This window comes from Dioscorea cayenensis, chromosome 20 (genome assembly GCF_009730915.1).
Source record: "Dioscorea cayenensis subsp. rotundata cultivar TDr96_F1 chromosome 20, TDr96_F1_v2_PseudoChromosome.rev07_lg8_w22 25.fasta, whole genome shotgun sequence".
Taxonomy (NCBI): Eukaryota; Viridiplantae; Streptophyta; class Magnoliopsida; order Dioscoreales; family Dioscoreaceae; genus Dioscorea; species Dioscorea cayenensis.
Genome location: NC_052490.1, coordinates 31,617,715 through 31,641,570, shown reverse-complemented (window position 1 = coordinate 31,641,570; position 23,856 = coordinate 31,617,715). Strand labels below are relative to the sequence as shown.

Genomic DNA, 23,856 nt, shown 5'->3' with positions numbered 1-23,856 from the left:
TAAGACAGCTTAAATAAAGTTGTGTGTGTGTGTGTGTGCGTGTACATCAAGCATGAATAGAGCTGCAACTCTTACAAAAAAGATGTTTACTGTTTATAGATTTGTGTCACCATCCAATCACTAGAATGGAATAAGTTCTGAGCTTTTGTTTTGTTTTGTTTTCTTTTTTTTCAGTTAAGAGTGGCTTAAATAAGTACATGTACAATACTAGAATCTGGTTCTTACGAAGCATATGCTGCTATTTGGTTTCAAGATTAAGCTTACTATGAGCAAGCATGTTTATCCACCTCCCTGTCATAGTTTAGATTTTTGGAATAATGATATGCTTGCGTTGTAATACTAAATTTTAATGATAGTACTAGCAGTCAAATCTACCAGAAAGATTCTTGAAAGCTTAGAAGTCTCATGGATGTTTTGGCATCCTAGGTCCTTCTGTGAACATTATTAATAAACATAGTACCAGCATGGTTATAAAATGAAGGACAAAGACAAATATAAAGTTCACCTCTTGCATTTCCATGTAGAAAGAACATGAAGATCTTAATGTGGGGTCAAGACAATATGTATCATTAATGTATACTTGTTAAAATGACTCAGCTGAAGTTTGTTTCCCATCAAGATTTGTGTTCCACATTCATTGTTGGATCTATTGAATGGTTGACTGAAATAACCTCTCATAATGTGTTCATCCAGATCTTTTGTTTCTCAACTCCTTTTTCATTTCGGAACAAAGACAAACATTGGCCATGCTACACTACAACATGTGTGCAAAAAAATTGAAGAAGATGTTAAAAGATCAACCAACTATTCCTTTGTCCAGTTCCAATGTGCAAACAATTTTGTCTCTATTCTGTTAATCAACTTATAATTCCTTTTAACACGTTTTGCTTTCTCTTATGCCAAATTTCAAACTCAAACTTTATGTGTTTCATGCAACTTCCAAACACTTCTCCCACCCCCACCACTACCATAAGCCACCAAACCTATTCAAAATAAACATTATTCAAGTGTGGTCAGTGGTCTCCACCATTTGTTTAAAATCCCCATTGGTGGCTACCATAGCCTTTTTCAGAAGCTACTTAACTTCTTAGATATCATAATTAAAATTTGGAGTTTATCATATCCTTCTCCCCTGACAAAGACATTATTCTCTCACACCCAAAACCAGAATCATTGCACTCCTGAACTTCCCCTGCTTCTCTTGGACTATGACTTGGTAAAAATATCACCACTTTTCCAACCTTTCCTGTTCCTATTCCTAATCCAAGCAAAACTGCTGACTTTAGTCAAATTCTACTGCCATCTTTCTTCTTTACCTACTCACCCTTAACTTTTGTGGAAATTTCCCAGCAACCCAAATGCTACAGAGTCACACACTTGAGCTGCTGACAATGTGCAGCACTAGCATCACGTGAGCTCCTTCCTTTCCAGGTCCCATCAAAAGCCTCATTTCCATCCTCAGTATGGACTCACTGAATCATGGCCATGGACTCACTGACCATGCTCAAGCAATGGCGTGCTAGCACTACCAAGGTCTCACGCACTACCATTGCCAGTACCATCCTTCAAGAAGATGACGATGGAGATGGTGATGATGAAGGCCCTTTTATAGACCTGGAGTTCTCCGTTCCAGATGAGGACTCTTGCAAGGACTCTGATGATGATGCTACTGCTGCTGCTCTTTGTGATTTAGAAACCTCTTCGCTTGTTTTCTCATCCTCTGAGTCTAACTCTAAGCCTCAGTTCGCTGTTTCTCTTCTCAAGTCTGCCACCAAGTTCCGTGTTTTCATGTTAGGCTCTAAGAAACCCAAAACCTCTGCTTCTTCTCCCAAACACCAACTCAACAACGACAACAACGACAACAAGAAGATGTTTGTCAGGTTTAAAGTTGAGGAGGTTCCTCTTGTGTCACTCTTCACTAGGGACACCAGTTCTAAGAACAACAACAGTAACAGTGAATCCACTGCTGCTGCTGCTGCTGCTGCAACAGATGATAAGAAGTTCGCTAAGGAAGTGTTGCAAAAGTATCTTAGCAAGATCAAGAAGTTGAGGTTTTCAGGACAAGTTGGTTCAGTTTCATCTGTTTCCAAGCCTGGTTCTGATGGAGACCCACCACCATTCGGATTGAAAACAGTGAACCGGCGTCTCGGAAAGTCTCGGTCAGCGTCGGCCACGGTGGCCGCCGTCCGTTCACCACCTCGCCGGCGTGATGACTCACTGTTGCAGCAGCAGGATGGGATCCAGAGTGCCATCGCTCACTGCAAACGTTCCTTCAATGCTGAAAAAGGTGCTCACTTGCTACTCTACTTGAAAAGTTTGAGTTTTTAGTGTTCATTTTCTATGTTTTTTGATTAATTGTTTTCCTTTTTCAGCTGCGGAGCTACCACTTGTGAGATCTAATAGTGATCCTGGTAATGGAAGACAAGAGACATGCAAAGCTGAAACAAAAGTTGATTTGCATTAACGAAAGGAAAAGGAAAAAAAAAAAGAAAAGAGAAAATGATTACTTTATATGTTACTCTTCTTCTAATGTGGTGATCCTTTTCTTTTTAGAACTCTGTGCCCAGTTTGTCTCTTTCTTTATTGACTTGTAATTACAGTTGAGTGAGCGAGTGAGTTTGTGAGTGAAAGACAAATACATAACAGTGATGGTTTCTCTGATGCTTGTATCTCAAAGATTCTCACTTCTTTGGAAACGCTGCTACTCAGCCAAGTATTCTTTACTCATTTGAATAATGTGCCTGTGCTCTTTTCAGGTTAAATGAAGATGGATGAAAGAGTGACATTAATCTTTTCTCTCATTTCTTTTCACTTGTGTTCTTTGTCTTCTTCTTTAATGCCGTTGAATAAACTATGCATGCTTGTTGGGTCCCCCAAGCATTGAACTCGGGTAGCAGCGAATCCAATGCTCAAATGCCTTCTTGATTCGGTGTTATCAGTATAACTTTTACCATTGTTATTGTTATCAGCTTTAATTGACTTGTAACCATGATGGCACCATGGCGTGTTCTGGTTTTTGCTTTTTCAAATCACAGTTAGAGAAACACTCAATGGAGGTTTTCAGCTTTTCCTTGAGAACTGGGAATGGGAGAAAAAGAATTTTTGGGGAGTTTCATGGAAATGGATGGAAGTGGGGTTGTCTGTTTCTTACTTCTTAGATTATGGTATCATGGCTAATCATGTTGACATCCTTGGCCTAGAGGTTCCTCTGAAAAAAAAAACACATGGGACAAAGTCACAAAAGTGTTTGATTCTAATTGTTAATTAACTAATCAAAGATTGTTTTAAAAACTAGTATTGATTTCCTTTGCTTGAATTGATTGCTCTTTAATTAGCTTGCTTTGAATCTCCAGCACTTCATGTGCGTCTCATTGAAAGGGTTAATCAAGGTTGTTGGCTGGCCGGTGTCTTGCTTGCGGCTGGAGTTTTGAAAGTTCTTATTTTCACCAAGAGAAACAATTAATGAAGTTCAATTGTTGATGAGGTTTATTTTCCTTCCCATTTAATGTAACATCACCCCACTTGGAGTACGCTGTTAATTTAAATAACCTGTAGATCGCTCTTGTTGAACAATATTAAGGTTTGAATTCTTAAAAGGGGGTCACTGTGTCCAAGTTTTATCACAAGCAGTGACTTGTTACATTGTACCAACAATTTCCTCCAATTTTTCACACAAATGTGATACACCCAAAAACAGTGGGGCTAATACTGCTGGATCAAAGGCTTTTGGTTCTTTTTTTCTTCATCTTTTCTTTTTTATTTAACTAGATATAATGATTTTTTATAACTTTTTAGGAATTTATTTGTGCCAGTACAATATAGTCTTGGCATGAGCAGTGATGCATTTGAGTAATTTTATTTTGACAAATGTGACAAATGTAATAGTGTATAACTGAGAATTAATCATTCAGCCGTGCACTCTCATCTTACAACAAAAAGATTGGATTACAAATCTACTTTTATACAAGGACCATTTATGATACCTTGTTTATGAGGGGACTTCATATCTTTATCCACTATAAGCTTGCTTCGTGAGAACAAATGATTTATCCATTGGAGTTCACCGCTAATTAATTTTTTTTATAAATTATTAATCAAGGAATTAATAAGATAAAGAATACTAATATAAAAGTATCTGAATTTGATAAATAAGATAATATTATAAAAAATTATATTAGTGAAATTGATCTTGAAAATAATAAATTTAAATATATATATATATAATTTAAATATGCATATATATTATTTTAGTGCGGAATAAATTAAAATATTTTCAAAGATTTTTTGATATTTTAAAAGGAAAATTATACAAATAGAAAAAGATATTAAAGATAAAATGAGAAAATATACATACATATATACATACACTCACTTGTGTATGTATGTACATATTACACATGCACACAGACACCCACATATATAATTTTTGCATGATAATGATGTAAGTACACGGATACATTCAACCTCCTCAGCAGAACTGTCATACATCCAACTTTAATGTGTGTATATATATACGTATGCCTCATTAATAATAATAATAATAATAATAATAATAATAATAATAATAATAATAATAATAATTCCAAAACGAACCTGCAAAGTCAACTGAAAAGAGCTTCTAGAATACTGGTCTTTTTTTAAAAAGCACGCTCAACCCCACTTATCCCCTCCCCTTCTTCTCATCTAAGAAAATTATTATTCTGACCAAACCCATCTGTGTTCAGGAAACTTCACGGAATTTCATTCGCTATTGACTTTCATTCAAGAAACAAAAAACCCAAATTAAATACATTCAAACTCCAAAAAACACTCTGAAAACATATACAAATTAACATATACAGTGACAACAGACGCTGCGTTGCTAACAGCAAGCTATCACTGAGATTCACCGAACATTTGCTTGACAAACCTTGTTCTTCGCATCCTGACCAACAATATTAAGATCCACAGTCATTGAACAATTAAGCAATATCTCAATATCACGCTTATAAATCCCCCAAACATTAACTCTCCCATATATGTCGGTAAAACTAGTCAAATTCACACTTGTTCCAACCAAGCTGAAATTGAACCTTGTTTTGGCCACCTGATCAGCCATCACGTCCACCGTCACGTTCATCCTCGCGGTCGAGTGCGACCCGATGTTACCATCAGGCGCGTACGCTACCCCGACCGTCTCGCCCTGGTAATAGAACATGGTCGTGCTTTTGTCGAACTTGAACGAAGCTATGTTCGGGTTCTTGAGCGATATGTCGGCCCTGAGCGTCGCGTTGAAAGATATCTGGTCGGCCAGGTTGGTCGGGTCGTTGACATCGCGTGACCCGAAGTTGAGCGTGTCGATGTGGATGGAGTTCATGGTGAGCCTGGGGTCTTTGACTTTGAAGAGCGTGAGTGCGAGAATGAGGATGATTACACCGAGGATAACAACGAGCGCACCGCAACACCCGCAGCACCAGATGAAGCAACGGCGTTTGCGGAGGTATTGTGATGATTTCCACCAACGTGCGGCCTCTTCATCGTGGCTGTGACCGATCGGGTGCACCGTTGGTGATACGGCTAACGCTGGGTTTAGCGCTAATGGCTTCACTTGCTCTTCCTTCTCTAAAGACATTACTATCGATCGATCTCTCTTGGGTGGCTTGCTCACAGCTTGTGTTTGTTGATTCATTTTAGTGATATAATTTTTTCTTGCTTATAAAGGTGGGTTTGGAGAGTTGGAGGGGGGATTAAAAAAAAAGTGGAGTTTGAACGTGTCTTGGTTGTGATGATGTAGTTAAAAGTATTTTGGATGATTGACCACGGAATTGATAATTGTATGGTTTGGTTTGTGGAATTGTTTGTGAAATACTAGTTATGATGTCGTTAGTGTGGAATTAAAGACGCGGTCTTGGTTTGTTTTGTGATTCGGTTCAGTGCGCTTACACGGATGGGGTTTGGAGATGATTAATGAATAACAGGGTTTGGACAAGGTTATTGGTTGTTCAAACTTCAATGAAATGGACCTTTGCTTGTTTGGAACTTTTGGTCAAAGTGGAGTGATGAAGACGTGAGAGTGGCCCAATCTGGTTGACATTTTCTACACGTTCGGAGACCTAAAGCTTGTGAGTTTATTTAGGCCCTAACCGAAGTCTCTTTGGGCTGGCTTTTTACTGGTTTAGAATGAATTTTTTGGGACTAAATAATTAACATGATATACCTATCTAATCACACTTGCCGTGCCTTGTGGTTCTAATGTACAATCTATCACCTTTTTTGTGAGAGCATTTCAATTCTAAATGCCTTGGAATTAATTATGTATGAAAAATCATATCTTAACCCTACCATAATCCTTAAAAGGATTTTTCTTATATGTATATTTATATATATGGACTTTTAATATATATGGGCAATGCCTTGGGCTCTATGGTTTGTGTATCTAGCACATTTTGTGGCGCTTCTCTAACAATAGAGTGACCCCATGAATTGTTTACATTTAATAAAAAATTTTACTTGGTATGATCAGATTTTATTCATAATTTATTTTAATTTACTTGTACGAAAGATTTATTTACCTGATACACTAGATAATAATAATTTTTAAAATCAACAATATCTATTAAAATTAGAAACTTCCATTCGTTCTTAGTTTTACACTTTTTTTTATATTTTTTTACTTAATTATTGAGGGGTGATTTATCCATATTATCAAAAACTAATTAAAAAATTTATGATGTGTAATATTTTATTTCTTGATTTATTTTTTATAAAAAAATTAACAATATTATAATCATCAATTCTTTTATAGTTTAACACCTTTCTTGATTAGTGATTTTTAATTTTTATCAATGGAGAGTTGCGTCCTATTTTTTTGATTAGTTTTTAAAAAACATTGATAATTTTTTTTTTTTTATAAATTGACAACAAGCACCTTTTTATTTTTGTTGCATTGTGTTGGAAAAGTTTTGAAGTCAAGACCACTGAAATATAAAGTAGAAAACCACTAGGTTATGCTTTGTCTCCTGACAATTTCTTTTGAAGAAGAAAATGCAACAATTTTTTATTTTTTAAGATTGAATGCATTAGTGAATTATCTCTTGATTCAATTAACAACTTTAATGTGGTTTGAAGTCTCATTCAAATAATCTCTTGCTTCATATTGAATCACTGAGGTTATAATAACAATTGAATTTAATCATACCCTAAACATTCAATATATCTTATTTCGTTAATTGTTTCCTCCAAAATAAATCACCCAAAAGAAAAAAAAATAAAAATCAAATGAAAAAGAGCTTTAAATTTATTAAGGATAAAGAAGCAATACCTCATATGAGGGAGAGATAACGACACTCAAGAGTCACCTTGATGAGCAACTGTTTTTTTACACTTGCTCTTATTATTTTTTTTAGTCTTATAAATTATACCATCTAGATTTTTTTTTGCTTTAGTATTGTATATGTTTTTTCTAACACAATTGAAAAAAATGAAAATAAATATATATATATATATATAGAAAAAGAAACACGAGAGTAAAAGCCACAATTGAATTAAAGAACAAAAAAAATACGAGAAAAGGTAAACTAAACAAAATCACAAGTCTATCACAAGTGGAGATACTTGACAGTAGACAACAACTAATAGGAAAACAAATAATAAAAAAAAAAGTAAAGAGGCAAATTAGACATTAGAAACATAAAGCTCCCACCAAACATCGGAATTAGAATGGCGACTCTAGAGTTTGTTAGGAACTTTCAAGAGCAAACAACAAACTCTCTGTAAAATTAAGGCTTTTTCTCATCGGGATTAATCTCCTCCAACTTGCCCTTTTATTCTAATAATTATATGGTTTACAAACTTCACCTTTTTTATTAAAAAAAAAAAACTCAAATACACATTTTAGTTTAAAATCTTCAATTTTACCACATGCATTGCTAGTGATGTAATACAGTTCTCCTTGAGTTTGGTGTTTTTATTTTGTTATATTTTTTAAAAATTAGGGGGGTTCAATCCTCACTTTCTAATTATTATTGCTTCGTATTTTTAGCCAATTTAATCCCTTAAGTTTTATTGTTATTATAGAAAAAAAATTTATGCACCACTTCTACAGTAGAAGTGTAGCTAGGACTAGGATAATTCATTTATATTTAAATAATATTTTTTTAGTTCTCTTTTATTTGTCATATTTACCTAATTCATATCAATTAAAAAAAATTGGTTAAAATTAGTTAATTACTTATACTTTAGAAAAAAATTCCATTACTTTTCAAAACTAATCCTATTTAAAACTCCACTAAGTGGAGTATATCATTTAATGTTTAGTTAATTATAATTTATTAAAAATTATATAAGTACATTAAATTAAAAAGTAAATTTAGAAAAAAACTATTTAATACTGCATAAATTTTTTAATATGATAAGTAAAAATGAATAAAAAAATATTTCCAAAATTTTTAATATGATAAGTAAAAACTGAACAAAGAAATATTTCCAAAGCATAACAAATAAAAAAAAGGAGGAAGTCTAAAAAAAATTACCATCACACGGTATTTTATAACCGATGCGGTTTTTCCATTCCTCTTGTTTTGGTTGGCATGGCTTAGTCTGAACGGGAAGAAGCCACAATCGAAGTCAAGTGATCTATAGTCTCAAACCAGCATTATTTTTTTTTATATTATTATTAATTTAACATTCTCTGCATATTTTATTGGCAGCATTTTGCAACTTAAAAGGAACCTAGTACCATGGAAGTCTTATTTTGCGGTGATGTTTCCATTGTTGTAAAGAAGGAAAAATAACTTAGAGGTCCCATACAGTTTCGGTTTTTTTATTTTTATTTTTTTATTAGAAAAAATTATTTTTTAATCCCTGAAAGTTTCAAAATATCCCAAACAGACTCTCTGACATTTGAATTTGCCAGACAGTCCTTCATTTTTTTAACAGCTTACTTTTCAATCCTTACAGTGTACTTTTCAATTAATGCAGCTTACTCCGTTAGTTTATTTTATTTTACAACATGTATTTTCCGCTTAAAAATATATAGTTTCCATTTAACATTGCGTGTTTTTGTTTAACCACATAAGTTTTCACTTAACATATAGCACAGTTGCATTTAAAATTTGATTTTTCCGCTTAAAATTATGAGTTTCCGCTTAAAATTTAGTGTTTTCGCTTAACTACATAAGTTTTCACTTAACATATAGCACATTTGCGTTTAAAATTTGACTTTTCCGCTTATAATTATGGGTTTCAACTTGAAATTTGGTATTTTCGCTTAAAAACTGAGAGCCAGCCCAATTAACATCTGTTACCTTTATGTCAGAAAGGTCTGAAAAATAACCTGTCAGAAAAAGAAAGGATCTTTTGGGAATACTCAAAGTCATGGGGTTTTTTTGTGAATGCCTGAATTTTGAAGGAACTTTTTGTTCATTTTCAGTTTTTATTATTACTTTTGCAATTACGAACAAATTTTTATTTTCCTGTAAGTTGCGTGTAGTTTTTCCAAACATAAAATTTTCTTTTTAATTTTTTAATATAAATTTTTTTTTTATTTTTACTTACAAGGTCTGTGTAGTTTTTCCAGATATGATTTTTTTTTAATTTCTGTAATATCAAAAGTTTTTTTATTTTATTTCATGTGTTTGTCTTTATTTTGTCACTCTTATTTGGCTCTCTTCGTTTTTGGTTAAAATATTCTTCTTTACATAAGTTAAGATGGCTAAAAGAAAATAGAATAAAGAAAGATGCGAGTGAGTCTAAAATAATTTTATGGTTAAGTGGATATAAAAGAAAAAAAAAAATACTTCGCATAAAATAGTTTTGTGGTCAATATGACTAACTAGTGGTTCTATATGAGCTAACAAGTTTAATAAAATAAATATGAATTAATAGATTACTGATCTATTAAAGAGCATATGTTAATGGCTCTATATGAGTTAATGGGTCTTAAAAAAATAAATTACAATGCTCTGATAAAATTAACAATGAAGATTATACAAACAGCTAAGGGATAAATACATTTTTTAAATTATTAAAAATTTTATCTAGTGTCAATCTATTATTTTTTTATTTAAATATATTTTAAAAAATACATAAATAGGGTCATTTGTTTTAGCATTAATTATCCTATTTATTTTTTATTAAACTGTTTAAAAGAAAGGGATTTTGACATCACCTGCACGCTTACAGAGACTATTAAATCAATTGCAATTATATCAAGTTATTTTAAAACATTATTTGTTTAATGAATTGATGTTTGTAGATTCTAAGTTCAAGCAAACTACTAGTTCATGTAATACAGCTAGCGTTGATATTTATATTTTAAGAATATGTATAATAATTTAATTGGTCTTATACAGACAAAGTTTATTTTTATTTGTAATAATTATATAGGACCCATATTATGATAGATCCATATGTTTTATTTAAAAAAAATTACTTAATGTTGAAATGAATATATTTAATTGACATAATAAGTTGTTATACATGGCACATCGTACTACCTCATCAGTCTCAAAAATGCCTTTCGTTTTTTACATAATTTGCCACATTCGTTGATACGTAGTTTTTTTTTTTGTGTGTGTTGTGTGGGGTGGGGGGAATAATTTTAGAAAATATATTTTTTATTTTATAAAAATAAAAATTTATAAAATATTTAAATATATAACATCTAAATTGCAAATGGTTTCTTGATTTATTAGAATAAATTATTTATCTAAGATGTTGATTTTAGAGAGGTTCTAAAATTAAAACCTAAAATCTATATAAAGTGATGAAATATGTGTTTGTTGAGCTTGCTTTACATATATATTTATATATATACATATTTTTTTTTACTTCTTTTAAACAGTGGTCATTTGTCGTTTATTTATAAAAAAATATTAAAATTGTCAAATTTTAAAAATTATAGGGAAAAAATAATGAAAAAAAAAGTCCAGGAATAATATGGCATAATGAGGCAACTGAAATGTATAGATTGCTCCATCAGCCAAATATATCTATCGGGTAAGTATCACTAGTGGCCACAAATGTTTCGTAAGTATAACATTGTGGCCACATACGTTTTTTTTTTAACGATTTGGCCACGAAATTTGTCTCCGGTCACACTCATGGCCACAATTTCATGTTTGGTGGTTGTTTTCGGTGAAGGTGCTGAGGTGGCCAATTATAGAGCCATCCACGTCAGACGCCACCTCAGCACCTTCGCCGAAAACAGCCCCCAAACATGAAATTGCGCCCATGAGTGTGACCGGAGACAAGTTTCGTGGCCACATCATTACAAAAAAACGTAAGTGGTCATAGCGTTATACTTACGAAACATTTGTAGCCACCAGTGATACTTACCCTATATCTATCTCAACATTAAATATTTTGTAAAAATCATATGCATTAATTAACGGCTTGGCATGTGGCGCAAATAATATGCAGCCAGATAAACTTTTTACTCCTATTAACAAGACTATAGTGGATATGGTTAAAATAAAAATCAAATACACTATAACCACATTCACATTATAAAAATAGTAATTTTCCCCCTCATGGCATGAGAAATTATGGAGAACAAAAAAAAATCAACTCTCTTATAATAGTTGAGATTAGTAGCTTATCACATTAAAATAATAAATTTATAAATTATACTTCCACTCAACATTAACACTAATTAGTTGCTAACGACCATTTGGTCTATTGCTATCGGGTCTCTTGCGTAGGGTGTTCGCCTCGAGTGTTTAGCGTGACTTTCCGAGTTCGATTCCCATCTCGCGCAAGGTGAGAGTACGGTTCAGTGGTGAGCGCGGCTCCCCCACATATTTGTCCCTGGGTTCAGGCGTTTGTCAACTTTCTCAAAAAAAAAATAAAAAAAATAACACTAATTAGATTAATTTTACAATTTTAAATTTTTTCTGAACCAATTTGTTGTTTGTCTTCTACCTTTTGTTTTATGACTATGGCACATTGACTAGAGTGCGAGATAAACGTTTCAAATGATGTGAAATAAATCGGTTAACGAAGTGGAGACCAAGAGTCATTTTGTACTCTCGAACAAGAGTACAACATAATTTGGAGAAAAATTTTAACCATTTCTTTTCTGCCGAAGCTAAAAAGAAAGAGATTTTATTGAAACTTAAGCCTAATTTTAATGAATAATTCAGCTTTTGGTTATAAAACTCAGCAAAAATATAAGGGGAGAGCTTAAGCCTTAAGGCTTTATATTCAATCATCAATAGAGAAAGAAATATTTACAATTAGAGACCAACAAAGTTTGTGGGACCACGTATTCCAAAGAATACGATGAATGCAAAACATCATATTTAACAGCATAGGTGGTTTGATTAAACAAAAGTTTGAGTTTAAAAGTATAATGTTTTTCCATTGTCTGAATATTTTGTTTTTTGGAATCTTAAGTTCTTGATCTTGTATTATTTGTTTTTATAGTTCTATTGTTAGTGGTGTTCTTTCTCGCGCTTTGTGTTTCCTCCCTATACTCTTTTGTTTTACCATCTATTTTTTCAAAAACCAAAAACCAAAACTTTAACTTAAATATTTTTGTGTTGGTTATAATTTGGAGCCGACCAGCTCGGAGGTGCTGAAGTTTCTATGGAAGAAGACCAAAGAAGGCCATCAGTCTTATGTACCACCTTCAGATGAAGATTATGTATCTATGTTAAATCACATGAAAAATGAAAATATTGAAAGGTAACCTAACTTTAAAGTGTTTAGCAGGCGTCTTTTTCCCACACGAATTACTTCACCAGTTAAAAAATTGTTTTTGGGAGAGGAGCGGGACGAACCCATTAGAGACCCTAAAGACGTGCACAAGTCTCGGTGGAACAAGTGGGGACGAGGCTGCGCTCACGTGGGCGCTGGAACCATTCGTACACAATCATTATTCACAACTCCCGTAAATGCGCCTCGTAGAATCGAACTCTCACCACTCGGTGAGAACTCTATCGGTGACCCGTGTACTAATAGACCTGCAGGTCGTTGATTTTGCTTACATTGTTTTGTTTTGGTTTGGTTTTGTAGCATATCACCACTGGTGATTGCACTGTTCCTTGTTTGTTGATTAATTATGTTTTTTTTTTGTTCTGTTTTAGTTTTTTTTAATTATTATTTTTATTTTTTTTAACTCTGAGCTGGTTTATTTCGTTATTTAGTTTTCTGTTTTAATAAAATATGATTTATTTACGTTTATCAAAAACTTTGAAGTATTAGCATCAAACTCCATACTAACATAGAGGTTTCTCTTCTATACAATGAAAAGATCACAATTTCTTGAATATATCATATTTGCGTATATAAAGGAGAGATTTCCTTGGCAAACAAAGAAACAATGTACGTAGAAATAAAAATTTCTCTACGAGCACTTGAGCTCATGATACTTTTCCTGCCCAAGTCATCAGATCATTAATTAGCCCGAAGAGAGGAGTTGTATTTTTTTTATAAATTATTTAGCTTTGGTGGAAAGGGTTTCTTTTAATATTTTACAAATCTAATAAATCATAGGCCATCATCTTCAAGATTTATTTTTACCATGTGTACAATCAATCATTGCATATTTGGATCTAATTGCTCAAAATCATATAATATGTCTCACCTATATGTAAGGATTTTTCTTCATGTCTATAACGCACCCAAAGAGCAATGTGGTTTTTTGTTATCATTTCCTAATATATTGTTTTAAATTTTTTTTTCTGTGTTCTTTCATTATTATTTTTATTAATATGTTTTCATGCTTAATAAACTTTGTAATCAGTGTTTTCTATTTGTTTTCTCTTTAATATTTTTTTTATAAATAGATGACAAAGTGCCCTGTTTAAAATAAATCAATGACATAAATATAGAATAAGCTCAACAAATAGATGTGCTTATGTGAGGTTTGAGGTTCAATTTCATATTTTATCCGTAACAAATAGTTTATGTAAGGGGGTATGATACTAGTTAATCAAGAAGTCATTGATTCGCAATAATTTTTAATTTTTTTAATAAAATTATTTTTTATTTATTTTATAAAAAACAAAAATCACTTCATGAAACACGTGGGGAAAAAATATTCACAAGTGACAACAAAAATATATAAATACTGAGAGAAAAGCTTCACTTTGATGAGATGGATTGCTGTGGGAAAAGCAAACACAGCATCAGTCTTGATTGTGCTAATGTTGTCCAAACTTACAAAAGTTTGTACGAGAAATCAAATGTGCAGACAAAGAACTGCGGTTCGCTTTATTCACCAGCTTGTTTTGGACTTTGCGCAGTTTCAAATTAATTATTATATCTCTCAATTTTTTAATTAGGGAAGCCATATTGAACTGTAATTCTTTGGGTAATTGTTTCACAACTCTATTAACTGGAAAAAAAACAAATATATATCTCTGACCAAAACTCGTACCATTTGGTATCCTGAGGCTCTGGGGCCAAGCATAGTGTGCAAACTAGAATCATAATTTTTTTTTAATAAAAAAAAGAAGATGGAGAAGTCGCTAATAAACATGTTGTGGCCGGCCGGGTGACAAAAGGTCATGACTCATTTAAACGTAGAAGAAACTGCCAAACATTACTGAACCAATGATTCCACCAAACAGTACTAAGCACCAAGAACTTTGACAAAGCGTGGGAAGCCACTGAAATTTCATAAATAAAAATTCAACCTTCTTTATTCATTGAAATCACTGAACAACTTTTTCGAATCTACGACGTGGCCATTCAATTCATAACCAATAATAAAGAGTTTCAGCAAAGAAATTAAACGACACGAGTGAATAAAAACAAACCAGATACAATAGAATGAGATAAACATAGTGCATGTATGTGGCTTACGTTTCCTAACACTTAACTCGGCCGAGTCCACTCGCTGACTAACCGAGCCAGCGCGGAGCGAGACGAGCCACCCTCCTGAAGCGCCGCCATGGCCGCATCCTTCGCCGCCAGCGTGCTCTTCCGGAGCTCCATCCCTCCGTCCGACTCCATCAGCCACCTGACACGTGTCTCCACTTCCTCAGCAGGCACAAAACCTTCATCATACCCTCTCATGGCGACAACCAGCTTCAGCTCCTTCTCCAAAAATACTATATTCAGCTTCTGCTCCGCATACTGCGGCCACCCCACCATCGGCACTCCGGCGAGCACACCCTCCAAGATCGAGTTCCATCCACAGTGAGTCACAAACCCACCGACCGAGTCATGTCTTAGCACCTCCACTTGAGGTGCCCAAGACTTCACTACAAGCCCCCGCTCACTAGTCCTCTCCAAGAACCCCTCCGGCATTAGCACGTCCAGGTCCGGTTCCGGTGGCGAGACCATGTACTTCGCCGGGTTATCACTCGGAGGGCTTCTCACAACCCATAGAAACCTCTGCCCACTTTTCTCCAGCCCAATGGCTATCTCCTTAATCTGCTCTGCAGTGAACAAACCAAGACTACCAAAACAGAGGAAAACAACACTACCTTTAGGTTGTGTGTCCAGCCACGCCATGCAGTCCACCGTGCTGATGTTCTCCCTCCCCTCAGTGATCAGCGGCCCTATACAATAGATCGGTGGCGTTGGCAGGCCTTCTAGAGTGCAGTGTCCAGCAGTGATAGCTTCTAAAGCTCTTGGTTCAAGAGCTTCAAAGGTGTTTACTATGATGCCATCACAGTCAGGGAGATGAAGTCCAGTATCAAGAAAGCCCTGGTAGGCTTCGTCCTCGCGTTCGAGCATGGGGAGAATCATGTGGTCAGCTGGGAACGGAGGAATCCCCGGGATATGCACTGGGGTTTTGCCGAGTTCTGAAAAGCTTTTTGAGATGGACTCGTGGAGGACGGGGATGTTGAGGAAGACGGCGAGGATGCTAGCTGAGGAGGTGAAGAAGCAGTGGCAGGGGATGGCGAGCTCCTTGACCATGTCAACGGAGTAGATGCAAAAGAAGTCGATGATTAGAGCACAAGGAGAAGAGGAAAGGAGGAAGGCGCGGAGGCTGGGGTTGGTGTGGCGGAGGAGGTTATAGGCATGGGCTTCGTGGTGGTGTGAAGGGTTGGGAGGGAGGGAGGATGGGGGTTGAAGAGTGTGGAAGGAGATGGAAGGGTTGGTAGAGGAGACGTGAGCGATGAAAGGGTCGGTGGAGCCGGTGTTGTAGTGAGCCTTGACGATGAGGATGGTGACCGAGAAGCCATGGCTGACTATGAGCTTGCCGAGCTCCACCATAGAGACTAGATGGCCCATGCCCGGAGATGGGTATAGGACCACCATGCCTTTTCTCTCTTGCTCTCCACCTGCCATACTTGCTAGAGAACTCTTGTGTCTAGTGCTTATGTATGGTGGTCATGGTCAAGGCTCTATTTATATATTTATAGTGGTGATAGAAGAACTTGGCATGCTTGTGAATGGGTGTTCAATATGGTATAACTTTTATTTGATGTTATGCCATTCAATTCAACTACTTCATCTATAATCAACACCATTGACACTCAGCTCGTAGTTGATAGATAATAATAGTAAAGTAATTGCATCATGTAGTAGTATGCTTGTGCCATGGGTAATTGCTGATTTACTCAGCAATAAAACCGCTGTTATGCCATTCAACCACTTCATCTATAATCAACACCATTGACACTCAGCTCGTAGTTGATAGATAATAATAGTAAAGTAATTGCATCATGTAGTAGTATGCTTGTGCCATGGGTAATTGCTGATTTACTCAGCAATAAAACTGCTGTTATGCCATTCAACTACTTCATCTATAATCAACACCATTGACACTTAGCTGGTAGTTAATAGATAATAATAAAGTAATTGCATCATATAGTAGTATGGTTGTGCCATGAGAAATTGCTGATTTACTCAGCAATAAAACGCTGTTATACCTTAGATTTTGTCTAATTTTATGGCTATGATTTTTTTTTTAAAAATAGATAAATTATTGATTTATTTAAAAAAAGTAATGCTATATAGCACGACTCAATTACACGAATTTCTCACATTATCGACGTGGAATTCTATATTCTTTCTCCTAGTGAGGGTATTTAAAAAAAAAAATTAAATCCTTGAAATCAAAGCTAGCAGCCCTAATCAAGTTGTTTTTTTTTTCAACCCACCGCCACCCCTCTTCGCATCATCATCAGCCGTTCGTCAACCGACGCCGCCGTTGCCAATACCGACTCTGACTCCACCGTCGTAGAAGTGCTGAAGGAGACAAGTTGGTTTTTAGAAACAGATGTCACCCGCCCATCAACCGACACCGCCGCCGACGCATGCTCCACCGCCGTAGAAGTGCTGAGTGGGCATCATAACCCAGCTTCGGCGTTGATTTCTCCGGCGGCTGAATTGCGTAGTTGAGAGGTGTTTTGAAAGGTAAACCCAGAGATATAATCACTGATTGGGAGGAGTTGCTTAGAAAATTGCATGAAAGTTAATTATTTGTGAGAAATATGCTGCATGTTATTCTTTTGGTTGTTATATCCTCCAAAGACTTGGAAAATTTACAACCTCTATTCTAACCCACCATTCCTTTAAATATTTGAATTACTGAAATGATTTAAGATTCATCATATACTTAGAGAAGCAACGATAGAACAATTCTATATAAAAATCCTTGATTAAGTGATTTCAATTTGTTCTACTTTCAAACCGAAGTTGTGTACTCTCACATTGAAATCAAGAAAAGAAGAAATAATAGATAAAATTGAAACTGATGGCATTGAACAACAGAAGACTGCAGCAGAATTATATAGTTATAGTTACATTTTCATGTTATTATATATTATTTTCAACTGAAATAAGAACCTAGATTAACACAAGCACCTCTATTTTCAAGTAAACTCCTCACATGTGCTGTTTGCACACAGTAGTCTCATTGTCCATTTTTCATTCAAAAGAATCTCCCAAGAAGCCAAATTTCAAATATCATTCACAAAATTAGATCTCAAATCTCGAAAAAACAGAATACAAATCCAACACAATCAGTTGCGAAGACGAAGGTGGCGGGTGACTGGTGACAGGCTGGCGACTAGCGACGGGTTCGATGATGGTGCGAAGATGATCGGCTGCAAAGTTCAACGGGTTCGATGATGGTGCGAAGATGATCGGCTGCGAAGTTCGATGATGGTGCCAAGATGATCGGCTGCGAAGATAAAGGCGGCGGGCGGCGGGTAGGCAACTGGCGACGAGTGCAAAGATTTCAAGGATTTAATTTTTTTTTTTAAAATATACTTACTAGGAGAGAGAAGCAAGAATATCACGTCGGTAGTGTGAGGAGTTCGTGTAATTGAGTAGTGCTATATAGTATTACTCTTAAAAATAAAATTAAAGTTATGATTTTCTCAAGGTATATGGAAAAAATATGTTTTATGCGTATTTTACCAGCATCCAAAGAACAATTGAAAGCCTAAACTAATATGTTACAATCAACCTTTTGTTTGGCAAGTCAAGCTAATAATTGAGGCATATGGAAAGATGGCAATTGGGTCACGGACAAGCAAGTGATCACGATTGGTTGCTGGGTGCCTTAGAATGCTGCACAACTCAGTGATTCAAGCGTCAAGAAAGGAACTACACTAAACATTTTGGCATGTTTTTTTTTTTTTTATAGGACAAAGGTGACCAGCAGAAAGAGATGTGAAAGGACAGGCATATGTGTTTTATATTTGTGCGAAATCAAACACGTATTTACTTGGGCTGCACAAATGGTTTAATTACCCTTATCAATTATATTTAATTAAGAGAAAATTACTATTTACCCCCTACACTGTTTAAAATTTCCCAAACAACCCCTGCAAGTTATGAATACCGCAGACAACCCTTCCTTTATCATTATACTTCCTTTTTACCCCTTGTAGGTCACTTGGACTAGGTCCATGTTGTGAAATTCCATTATTGCCCTTAAAAATGGTGGGAAAAAAAACCGTCCAATCACATCATGTTTAACATTTTTTACATTTCTTTTTTATTTTCTGAAACAAACTTTGGAAGACTTTTATCCTTGTTCTGTCCCTGTTTCCGTTTAAAATTATACAGTTTTTTGTTTAAACATAAATGTTTCCGTTTAAAATTATCAAGTTTCTGTTTAAATATATCCAGTTTAAGTTTAAACAGAAATGATTTTAGTAGGTATTCGGATTCTACGAGCGTATCCGTCCATCCTCAGGGCCACCCTGATAGTTTAGTAGGCCTTCCTTACTCGTTAGATCATTTTGAAGTTTTGTCATTGCATGTCGGACAACGTTATGTAGGCGCTAACCATTTATAAAACTCACTTCACTACCACGAGTGCGGACCCAATCATAGATCTTGCAAAGAAACTATCGCCAACTAAGCATAAATGATAACTCATATTCGTTACATATGTTTGTCACAAACTATCGCATATTATTGTACATTTTGCTCGTTATTTATGAAAATCGTTTTCATAAACAAACTCAAATTTAAAATGAAACAATGATATTTAAACATAAACATAGTTGTACAAGTTAATTATTGATTAATTATCCCATTTTCCGCTTAAAACTTATGTTTTTTCTCAACTATTATTGTCATGTCCTTGTTTTCGTTTAAAATTATACAGTTTTTTGTTTAAGCATAAATGTTTCCGTTTAAATTTATCAAGTCTCTGTTTAAAATGTTATGTCTCTGTTTAAATATATCCAGTTTCAGTTTAAACAGAAATGATTTTAGTAGGTATTTGGATTCTACGAGCGTATCCGTCCCACCTTAAGGCCACCCTGGCGATTTAATAGGCCTTCCTTACTCGTTAGATCATTTTGAAGTTTTTTCATTGCATGTCGGACAACGTTTTGCAGGCGCTAACCATTTAAAAAACTCACTTCACTACCACGAGTGCGGACACAATCGTAGATCTTGCAAAGAACTATCGCCAACTAAGCATAAATAATTACTTATATTCGTTACATATGTTTGCCACAAACTATCGCATATTATTATACAATTTGCTTCTTATTTATGAAAATCGTTTTCGTAAATAAATGCAAATTTAAAAAGAAATGATGAAATTTAAATAGAAAATGTCGTAGTTAAACAGAAACATTGATATTTAAACATAAACTTTGAAACTTAAATAGAACAATCGATAGTTAAAAAGAAATAACAATATTTACATTCAAAATTAAACCTGGCCGTCCTAGACAAATGTGGATCGAGTCGGACATCACAATGAAATTGCAAAACAATCGAAAAATCTCTTTCAACACAATATTATCGCTTTTGATTATGTACACAAACGAAAATGAAAAACAAACAAAACTCTTGCCGAAAAATCTTCCTACAAACTACAAGATCATCCAATAATCACACCATGAAACCGAAAAATTTCTCTTTCTAATAGAATACTTTAGAAATCAAACTAAAAAGAAACCCACAGAATATCAAAACAAAAAGAAACTGCACAACATCTTCAACGGCATCCACCTCGCCTTAATATCTTGGAGCGCAAACTAATGAAATGCCAAAGAGTTGAGTGGGAGTTCTCCTTCGAGGCAGTGGTCCAATATATCCTACAGAAGATGTTCAGGCAACGACAACTTTGAAAAAGGAAAAGCTGAAGAGATGAAGAGAGAAAAAAGAAACCAGCACCAATAATGGTGTTCTCTGGGGATTAACCAAGAAAAAAAACTGATTCCTCTTAGGGCTTGTTTGGATAGCCAGAAATTATGGCATAATCCGTACAATATGGCATAATTTAACATTTTCTGAGAATTATGCCATATTGGTTGTTTGGGTACTTATTTTAGAATATAAAATTATTGCATAATATAGGTATTATGGCATTAAAAAGTATTCCACTAAGAGTGGAATATTTTCTCATTGCAAAAAGTCACTCTCTTCATTTTGATCCAGCCACTAGCCATCGGTCCACCGACGATCCGGCCAACCTCCGTCGATCACCCACCGGTCCGGCCTGCCTCCGGCGACCAGCGACTGGTAGTCCTGCTCTCCTCCAGCGACCAGCGATCGGCAGTCCGGCCATCCTCCAGCGACCGTCCACTGGTCCGGCTGGCCTCCGGTGACACACCGGCTGTCCACCGATGGTCTGGCCGACCTTCGACGACCGGCCAGTGGTCCACCAATGCTCCAATTGACTACCGGTGGCCTCTGACGACCGACCACCAGTAGTCCGGCCATCGGCCGGTGGTCCATCGGTGGTCTGGCCAACCTCCGGCGACCGGCCACCGGTCCACCGGCGGTCCGGTCACTACAACAAAATAGGATTTTTGTGACATTTGACATATGTCGTACAATAACAAAAAATCATCGGAATAGCTCTATACTGATTTTTGTAACAAATGTAGATTATATGTCACAATTGCCACAGTCGGTATACTTTGTTGTGACATTTCTAAGAAACTTTGGTACCTATATATTCCAACATTTGTAAATAGTCTCAATATGGATTTTATTTCAACATTTGTATATGGCTTAAGCAACACTTTTTACAACATTTGTAGATATCGCCATAAGTTTTTATCACATTAATTTTGAAATATTGCAATATTTATAATTGTTGTTATAGAGATTATATAATAACATTTGTTAAAGATCTCTTAAAGTACTTATATCGACCTTTTGTAAACATTGGTTTAATAAAATATCAATTATATATGAATACCAATTGAAGTCGATATTTGTAAATGTTAGTAAAAGTTATTAATCTTATCTAATTTTAAAATTAAGTGTCATTTATAAATGTTGGTATAAGGATATTGTATAATTTTTTTCACAATATTAATTTAAACAATATTTATATATGATTTAATTAAATAAAAATATGAGATATAATTTAAATTCTATAAAAATTAATTTGCATAATTTAACAAAAATATTAATAAAAAAACTATTCATCAAAAAAATTTAAAAAAATCAAACGTAGCATTAAAAACACTAATTAAAAATAATGTCAACATTATCTACAAATATTTAAAAAATAACTTTCAAAAATTATAATAAAGCTAAGGCTTCAATCCGTATAATTGCATGCCTTTAAATTTGTTATGATGATTGCAAAATAAAATATATAAATACGTTAGTATCTATCTAAATCAATTAATAAAGAAAAAAGATAAATAAATAATATAATTTATAATTTTAAAAATTTTAAAATAATTAAAACAATGTCAAAATGATCTACAAATCTTTAAAAAAAATAACTTTTATAATAAAGCTAAGGTTTCAATCCGTAGAATTGGGTTTAAATTTATTATAGTGATCTCTTATCTGCAAAATAAAATAAACAAATACATCAAGGTCTATTTAAATCAATTAAAAAAGAAAAAAAGATAAATAAATAATACAATTTATGATTTTAATAATTTAAAAATATAATAAGATGATATTATAAAAATTGTACCAGATCATTATTACTAAAATGAAATTGAGTAGCTAATTGAGAATAAGGACTACTTGTAGCATCTCCCGCCTATAAAACTTTTTACATTTAATAAGATAAAGGTAATATAACAATAAAAGTTAAATTAAAAGTAGACATATATAATATATTAGAATCAATGATACAAATTTGAAATACAAATAAAAAATAAAACCATGTGGAGCATATATAATTTGCATAAAAAAGAATACAAATAAGCTATTTTTATATTGAATGAGAATATATAATTTATCTCAGTTTATGTATGTGTGTCATAACCATAATAAGAACCTTTAAATAATTTAACTTGGAATAAAATGATGAAATATAAAACTTCAACAAAGCTATGTGTGAGCCATAATTGTAACAAGAACACTATAAGAAATAAAAATTATATAAGGGACAAATTGTAAAACTTTACCAAAACTATATGTGTGCCCTCGTAAGTATAGTAAGAGTCCTATAAAAAATAAAAAAAAGGGGACAAATTGTAAAACTTCAACAAAATTAGGATTAAATAAAATAAACTAAATGGCAATTTCAAGGATTGAAGCCTCGCATCCATGTCATGACCACCCCATTATCACTGTCGGCAAGGAGAAAAACCAAAACATATTTTAATTTTCAACAAAAAAGGGATGTTTTGGAGATCTCATCCTAATTAAATTCAATCTTCTTCTTCTTTTTCTTTTAAAAAATATTCTCAAACCCTAGAATTAGATTAATTAATTTATCATGCTTGTTTTCATAACAAAAACTAATTAAAAACTTAATCATCTATCAATCATTTACCATAATGAATAACAAGTTAAATATTTAAATAATATTGCAAGAAAAAACAATGCTAAAAAATATTCTGAAATAAAGTAAAATCGAGATACTTACTTTATCTCCTGATAAAAACTTTATTTTTGGCCTTTTACACTATGAGGGGGTTTTTCTTGTCTTATATATAGATCATGAATCTATAAGCCGCGTAGGTTTTGGCGTTCATAAAAAAAAAAAACTGTTTTTGGCACTCTTGAAAATTAAAATATTGATGCTTTTATTTTCCCTTAAATACCACTTTTTTAAATTTTAAATTATCGTTCATATTTTTTGAATATAGATAGATACATATCCTAATTTAAAATGGTGTTTTCAAATATATCATAATAAATTGATGCAATTAAAGTCATATTGGATTATGACATTTGTTACATAGGTCATAACAAGCGTCTTAACAAATAATATTGTACTGACATTTCTTTTAATGTTGCTAAAATATTGAAAAATATCGCAAAATAAAAACCTTTTGTGACTATAAGTAGAAATGTCATTATAAATGTAGGAATAAATAAAAGAATACCAACACTTATCACAATTATCGCTTAAAAGTCATTTTATTGGTTTGCCGTGACATTTGCCAAAAATGTTGTTTTAAAAATGTCACAATAAGTGTTTTTTGTTGTAGTGGGTAGTCGATCACCTATTCTCCTTAATTTTTTTTTATTTTGTTAACCAAACACTCATTCTATAATAATAAAATATGCCAC

The 23,856-nt window shown here is 33.8% G+C and overlaps 3 protein-coding genes and 1 long non-coding RNA gene across 4 annotated transcripts; 2 read left to right on the top strand and 2 right to left on the bottom strand.

Moving 5' to 3' along the window:
• Positions 1-1,143: 1,143 nt before the first annotated feature.
• Positions 1,144-2,727, top strand: LOC120251115 (probable membrane-associated kinase regulator 2). Its single transcript, XM_039259654.1, has 2 exons — positions 1,144-2,287; positions 2,373-2,727. The coding sequence occupies exons 1-2, from the start codon at positions 1,480-1,482 to the stop codon at positions 2,462-2,464; spliced, it is 900 nt and encodes a 299-aa protein (XP_039115588.1). The 5' UTR covers positions 1,144-1,479; the 3' UTR covers positions 2,465-2,727.
• A 1,977-nt stretch (positions 2,728-4,704) lies between these two features.
• On the bottom strand, positions 4,705-5,814 carry LOC120251700 (late embryogenesis abundant protein At1g64065-like). The gene has a single exon (XM_039260323.1). The coding sequence runs from the start codon at positions 5,666-5,668 to the stop codon at positions 4,886-4,888; it is 783 nt and encodes a 260-aa protein (XP_039116257.1). The 5' UTR covers positions 5,669-5,814; the 3' UTR covers positions 4,705-4,885.
• An 8,786-nt stretch (positions 5,815-14,600) lies between these two features.
• On the bottom strand, positions 14,601-16,279 carry LOC120251690 (anthocyanidin 5,3-O-glucosyltransferase-like). Its single transcript, XM_039260306.1, has one exon. It carries the CDS (start codon positions 16,225-16,227, stop codon positions 14,803-14,805), a length of 1,425 nt encoding a protein of 474 aa, XP_039116240.1. The 5' UTR covers positions 16,228-16,279; the 3' UTR covers positions 14,601-14,802.
• Positions 16,280-16,905: 626 nt separating this feature from the next.
• Positions 16,906-18,270, top strand: LOC120251691. Its single transcript, XR_005533474.1, has 2 exons — positions 16,906-17,298; positions 17,867-18,270. It is a non-coding gene; the product is annotated as an uncharacterized LOC120251691 (long non-coding RNA).
• Positions 18,271-23,856: the final 5,586 nt, after the last annotated feature.

Coding starts and splice junctions, on each gene's coding strand:
- LOC120251690 (XM_039260306.1), bottom strand. CDS start 16,227: ATGGCAGGTGGAGAGCAAGAGAGAAAAGGCATGGTGGTCCTATACCCA.
- LOC120251115 (XM_039259654.1), top strand. CDS start 1,480: ATGGCCATGGACTCACTGACCATGCTCAAGCAATGGCGTGCTAGCACT. Junction 2,288..2,372: donor TTCCTTCAATGCTGAAAAAG/GTGCTCACTTGC, acceptor TTCCTTTTTCAG/CTGCGGAGCTACCACTTGTG.
- LOC120251700 (XM_039260323.1), bottom strand. CDS start 5,668: ATGAATCAACAAACACAAGCTGTGAGCAAGCCACCCAAGAGAGATCGA.